This window comes from Octopus bimaculoides, chromosome 14 (genome assembly GCF_046866305.1).
Source record: "Octopus bimaculoides isolate indiv1 chromosome 14, ASM4686630v1, whole genome shotgun sequence".
Lineage (NCBI taxonomy): Eukaryota > Metazoa > Mollusca > Cephalopoda > Octopoda > Octopodidae > Octopus > Octopus bimaculoides.
Genome location: NC_142941.1, coordinates 5,127,212 through 5,134,375, shown reverse-complemented (window position 1 = coordinate 5,134,375; position 7,164 = coordinate 5,127,212). Strand labels below are relative to the sequence as shown.

Sequence of the window (7,164 nt, the reverse complement as noted above, 5' to 3'; positions counted from 1 at the left end):
CCTCTCACCTGTGTGTGAGCTCAAGTGAATTTTTAACTTGTCCTTCCTAGAAAACTGTTTAGTGCAGAACTCACAATGAAATGGTTTCTCTCCTGTGTGAATTCTTTCATGGATTTGTAACTTGTCTCGGTGAACAAACTTTTTGGCACAAAACGTACAATGGAACAGCTTCTCGCCTGTGTGCAGTCTTTGATGCAACTGCAGTGCACTTCTCCTGGCAAAGCTCTTTTCACAACTGGCACAATGAAATGACTTGACTGGTGTATCAGCTTTCTGAATGACTGGCATTGATTGATATTTAGGGAGACTGTTGACACCTTGATGGGGGACTTTGTCATTGGTGCTCAACTGTTTGTCGTGGCCCTGCTGGAGATAACAGTTTGGGACAAGCTTCTGTGTTGGGGCGACATTAGACAGCATTCCATGAGGCTGCAAGTAATAACTGGACAACTGGTTGTTATAAATGCCCCCATAGAAAGGTTTATCATTCAGGGTGGATATACGAGGAATAATTGAAGTGCTAGTTGTTGCTACTGTTGTAGCTGGTGGTTGTGGTGGTGGTGGTGGTGGTGATGCTACTGCTGCAGTTGACACAACTGCTGCTATTGCTGATGTCGCTGCAATTGGTGGTGTTGATACATTGTTGGCCTGTGACAATGCTGAAATGGCCGACGGCAACGGCCCTTGGTTAACAGCATACTGAAGTTTTCTGGTATATTCTATGGGTAAAGAGTTTTCAGTAGAATATTTTATAAGGTGGTTTGGAGCAGAAGACATATTGTGTGTGGTGGTGGTGGTGGTGGTATCGGTGGTGGTGGGGAACAGAAAGCAGAGAGAAAGAGGGAGAGGGAGAGGGAGCAAAAGGGAAGGCTTTGCTTTTCTTTAGTTGGTGACCTTTTGAAATAGTTTTGTTTTAATTGAAATCATAAAAACCTATTTGGTTCATGTCTCTGAACCAGTTTGATCTCGTTATCCAATAAAACAAAAAAATATAATAAAATACAAAGAATTTCAGCTTTTGTATTTGAAGCCAGGGTTACACACAGCATCTATGGATGTGTGTGTGGTGCTGTAAATGGTGATTCCATTCATGAGGCCAGAGACTGATAATATCAGTCCAAGTCAGCAATCTTCCTCTGGATTGAACCTTCATTCACAAATCTGAAAAAAACACAAACAGAAAAATAAATACAAATATATATATATATATATATATATATATAAAGTGGTGGTATGTTGTCAACTTAATGTGACAGTCCCATGAAAGGGGAGAATACTACTGCTATTTAGCGGTGCTTCCTAGGGCTAAATAGCAGTAGTATTCTTCCCTTTCATGAGACAGTCACATTAAGTTGACAACATACCACCACTTTATCATGTTACTACTGTATAAATCTCTAATGATTCTGCCATCTCACTGCCTTTAAACAACAATAACAGCTGGTGTGGTTCCACCAAGTCATTATTTTAAGTTCTTTTATCTAGTGAAGATAATATACTTATACCAGAAAGTAATATTTTAAAACTATTTATTAGTTACAACACACACACACACACACACCTCCACCACCACCACCATTAAAGTATCCACTTCCTGTACTTATCCCCCTCATTCTTTTCACTTTTCTTGACCTCCAAACTGCCAGACCAGTTTTAGCTGTAGATTGGATTATAGATTTTTTTCATAATTTTAGCCTTTGTCCTTGAGCTATGTCCTATGTAACCCTCCACATCACTCCTATCAAACACCTATCTTATCTGTAAATGCTATACATAATGGCCTACATAGAAAAACTGTGTTAGTCTGTACACTGGTGTGGAGGCGCAATGGCCCAGTGGTTAGGGCATAGGATCGCGGTTTCGATTCCCAGACCAGGCCTTGTGAGTGTTTATTGAGCGAAAACACCGAAAGCTCCAAGAGGCTCCGGCAGGGGATGGTGGCAAACTCTGCTGTATTCTTGCACAACTTTCTCTCACTCTTACTTCCTGTTTCTGTTGTGCCTGTATTTCAAAGGGGCCAGCCTTGTCACACTCTGTGTCACACTGAATATCCCCGAGAACTACGTTAAGGGTACACGTGTCTGTGGAGTGCTCAGCCACTTGCATGTTAATTTCACGAGTAGGCTGTTCCGTTGATTGGATCAACTGGAACCCTCGTCGTCGTAAGCGACGGAGTGCCAACTGTACACTGGTAAGAAAAGTATGAACACCGTGCATTCTATTTTCTCTTTGTTTGGTGTTTTTCCATCTACGTGGGGGAAAAAAATCCATGTTAATTTCTACACCGTTGAGAAATGGCACAGAATTAATATACAAGGGGGTGCTGAAAAGTTCTTGGCTTTAAGGGTGTTATGAAAAGCCTGGCTGGAGGCCCAACCTTCCGAGTTCTTTTACAGGGCTTAGAAAAACTGAAGGACTTCTGCAATAAGTGTGTGAATCTGAGAGGGGAATATATTGCATAAAATCATAATTAACTGATCTTCCTGTATTTTCTTTAACCCAAAGCCAGGAACTTTTCAGCAACCCCTTGTATGTACTGTTGTGTAAATATCACCAGATGGTTGTAAATGAGCATCGCAGTGTTGTTTGTTTCCCATCTTCCATGAAAACCATGTCTGGCCATGGGGGAAATATTACTTCGCTGGTAAACAGGTGAGGGTTGGCATTAGGAAGGGCATCCAGCTGTAGAAACTCTGCGGCGGGCAAAAGTTTCCAAATAAAAAGGTCCATGGGCGGAGACGGAGATGGATATAATTTTTACACAGTATCTTCTACAATCCTTCAGCTTTCGTTTCATTTAAAAGTTATTTCGATACATGTAATATATTTTTAGTTTTCTCAGCTACAGTGTAGTTGGATCTCAAGGGGGTGATACAAACCTAGAAATATATTTATAGTGAAAACCAAATTTCAATTCAGATGGCAATTACCAGACGATTTCTGTTCAAGTCTGACCGTTTTAAGTCGTAATAGAAACGCGAGCTATGTTGCAATTAGGCTTTTGAGTATTTTATAATTGAAAAATTTACTATATTTTGTACACAGGAATATATCAGCCTGCGGGCACAATTGCACCCGCGGGCGGGGTGTTCCCACTCTTGGTTAAGCCATTATTGTCTCAACATAGGATCAAAATCGTGATCATCGCAACATTTTCGTATGTCTATGACTACAATGATCGAAGTGTCCTTTTTTTTTTTTTTTTTTTTTTTTTTCAATATTAAGAAGTGGTAGTGGGGATTTGAGAGAATTTCTCTGTTACTTCTAGCATGGAGCCTTTGCTGTTGGCGCACCAAAATCATTAATGGAGCTGCAGCGGGGGGGGGCGTAAAAAGCCGGTGGTTTATATATAATTACTCCGTTTATTGTTAGTCATAATCTGATTTTAATCAAGTTTTGCTGATTTTAAAAACTCTTTAGAACTCGTGTGTACATAGACTAAATAGATTTATACGAAATATTTTTTCTTTGTTATTGTATATAAAATATGGTTCATATCTGTATTAGCAGGACGTAATGGTCAAACTGCAATGTTTTTATGCAACAGAATTATCTTGTAAACTGAACGAAATGGTTGAAAAACAAATAAATACGAATTTTAATATCGATTAGAAAGAAATAATTATGTAGTTATATCAGAGGACATCCTTTGAAAACAATAAAAGTTACGGGACAGAAGTGGAGGAAAGACTTCTGTCCAATAACTTTTCAGTTAAACATTTAAAGAGGCAACAGATCGTAGATGGCCGATCAAACTTTGACATTTTATAGTATACAATGCTAATAACGAGTAAAAAAATTAACGAAACAAAAGCCGAAACCAATATAACAACGGTGGTGTTTGTGTGTATTTAAAAACTGTGAATTAATTATTTGAACTTCATTGTTTGTCATTTAAAAAAACAAGGGGAGACAACTCGTCACTAGTAAGAGGGAGGAAGGGGGACGAGTAGAGAATGGCCGGAACTGGAAATTAACAAAGCTTCTATGTGGTTGTCCGGTCAGCTAGAAATAACAGCCAAATTTTCATCTAATCACACCTTACTGTTAACAAAAAACGAATTTAAATAACGTAGTTTAGTGGGAATCGCATGACTGTGATATGTAGAACACATTATCGAAAGCGAAAATCGCCAAAATTAAAAAATAAAAAAGTTACAGCCATTTTCCCCTCAGTGTCTAATCCCATTGGCCACTAAGAAAAGATATATTGAACCAAGTACTTCTACAAATATAAAAGGGACGTTTCGGTCATGGTTTTAGAATGCTTTAATAATAGTAAGTCTGGTGGATTAGTGTTGATAAGGGGCAAAATAAAACGAAAGATGTTGCGTAGAATACAGAAAATTGGTGACAAACGAAAGGGAAAAAAACGAGGGGAAGTAACTCAGTCAATAAAAGAGGGAAAATGGGAAGATGAAAGCGGAAAAGAAATTACGCGGAACTACAGAATAATATCGTCCTAACAGTTGCTATGTTAACTTCCAAAATTGTTGATCATCTCCTGATGGGCTTCACGGAGCAGAGCTGTGATCAGAAGTACTGCAACATGATCAGACTGTTTTTTTTTTACGAGTATATTAGTGAATGTGTTCTTTCCATTAAGAGTTTATGTGTAATCTGAAGGAGATTTGGCTGCTATTTCTAACACACCAAGCAACCACATAGAGACGTCCTTGTTAACTTCCAAAGAGCCGAGGGGAGGCAACTCGTATCAATTACAGACAAAGCGAAGGCAAAAGAGAAGATACAAAATGGCTGGGACAAGTGGGAAAAACATTTCAACATCATTTAACATAATTTCGGGATGTTTTGTACAACATAATAATGATAATAATTCTAGTAAATTCTCCCACAAAATAAATAATAAGCACTAGATAACTTTAAGGCAATATATATAGTCGCATTGTTCTGACACATTTCCGCTGTCCCGAATTAGAATTTCGTCTCCTTTCGAAATTTCGGACATAAATAAAAAGAAACTTTAAAAAATCATTCGTAGTTTTGTTTTAATTGAAATCATAAAAACCTATTTGGTTCATGTCTCTGAACCAGTTTGATCTCGTTATCCAATAAAACAAAAAAATATAATAAAATACAAAGAATTTCAGCTTTTGTATTTGAAGCCAGGGTTACACACAGCATCTATGGATGTGTGTGTGGTGCTGTAAATGGTGATTCCATTCATGAGGCCAGAGACTGATAATATCAGTCCAAGTCAGCAATCTTCCTTATTCCGTTCTGTATTTAACAACTGATTTTTTAAAATATTTACATCGTTAATTACGATTCCAAAGCGGAAGAGGCTTCTCAGTGGTCGCTTGATCTGTTAGAAATGACAACCTAATCTCACTCAAAACAAACCCAACCCGTCTTAAACAAAGCAGAAGATTGGATAACGAAGTTCAAGATAGACTGCCTGAAAATAAGACCGGCTGATCTGCTAGAAATTGCAGCCTCATACCCAATCACACAGAAGACTACCGTTTTAAATTAAGAAGTATATACTGGACAAGGTCATCCAGTGTGTGCGCGTGTATATATATATATATATATATATAAATAAAGATGTATGTATGTCTCATAATTACGGTTGACCAAAGGCTAAACAACAACGAGTATTATTAGACAAAAACGATATATATATATATATATATATATATATATATATATATATATATGGAGAACAGAGTAGAGAGGAAATAAGAAGGTCGATGCTGGTAATGTTAGGATTAAAACAAACGAGTTGGGATAAATTGGAATAAGTTAAGATGTTAAAGAGAGGGAGATTGAATGGAGATCACGAATTAAGGTCACCAAAAAAAATAATAAGAGTTTTTTTGTTTAAATAGAAAAAAAAGGTTGGAATAATAAGAGAGAGTTTTACAAGAGTGGATTGGGATTATAATGGTGTTCACCTTTTGAAGCCAGGCGACGGCCAGCCATTATTATAAACGGTAACAGTTTCTCTCCTTCTCCCTCACGGCAACAGTGGTGATGATGGCGGCGATGGTGAATGAGTCGACCACCTCTTCTCTTCAGCAACACACCAGCCTAATATAACACTCTCTCTCAGTCTTTCTCCCTCTCGTTCTTTGTTGTTGTTACGTTTCTTTCTTTATCTCTCTGCCCCCCTCTCTCTTTTCCTCATTGCTTTTTGTCTCTGTCTCTTTCTCTCTCTGTCCCTCATTTCTTATCTCTTTCTTTCACTCCCTCTTTCACATACAACTTTTATAGATGAAAGCATGCTAACGAAATACGATCCGCATATACACTCACATTCATATACTAAGCTTACACTTACACACACACACACACACAAGCACTCACACTTTCACAAATAAGTTCTAAGGAAAAGTTGACGGGAACTTTATACATGAGAGTTATGATAATGCGCTGCATCAAGAAACTTTAAATTAAATAACGAACTCAATAAGCTAGGAGGTCATAATAGAGTATATTTAATTATAACGGAATATGTTGGAAATTAACTCCGAGTTTCATCTTGCGGCTGGACACTACGTAACCAACTGCAAGAAGTAACATAATTCAGTTACATATATTTCACACACACACACGCACATGTATATGTAATTGTACACACACATACCACTGTATGTTTGATGTAAACTTCAGATGGCTAATATAAACTTTCTGCTTATTTTAAGTGGCGTATGGTGGTGGTGGTTGTTGTAACTGTGCTTCACTACTCTGCTATGAATATAAACATTGGGCTAGCTCTTTTTATATATAACACGATTTCAACCTCATTTAATCTTGATTCTCGAGTGTGTATTTTTAGACGTGAACAAAAATTACCAGAATACATATTATGAAACTCCAAAAACGGAATTTATTCCAAAGAAAATTTACCATCTATGGTAGTGTGATGTACTCTACTTAGAATACCCAGGATATATATAGAGAGAGAGGGGTGGGGTAAGTGTGTTTACTGACCGGGATCAAATCTCTCGTGAAGTTAAACATGTAGCAGTTGTTATGTCCCAGCATGAACTGCTCTGAGCAAGGATATCAACGAATTCTACCGATACATATTTTTCTTTTATCCTTTCAATAGTTCTTCACCATGACAAACTTGTCTTCATAAGGGACTTCAATTCTTCCCATGGAAACGATCACCAAACATGGCTCACTGCCATAAGT

The 7,164-nt window shown here is 37.6% G+C and overlaps 1 protein-coding gene across 1 annotated transcript in view; it reads right to left on the bottom strand.

Moving 5' to 3' along the window:
- Positions 1-6,278, bottom strand: part of LOC106870097 (uncharacterized) — a 7,148-nt gene extending 870 nt beyond the window's left edge. The window contains exons 1-2 of the mRNA XM_014916081.3: positions 5,919-6,278; positions 1-1,161 (exon numbers count right to left, since the gene is read on the bottom strand). The exon at positions 1-1,161 is cut by the window's left edge and continues 870 nt beyond it. Coding sequence (XP_014771567.1) covers positions 1-777 — 777 coding nt within the window. The 5' untranslated portion in view covers positions 778-1,161; positions 5,919-6,278. The remainder of the gene's footprint in view (positions 1,162-5,918) is intronic.
- Positions 6,279-7,164: the final 886 nt, after the last annotated feature.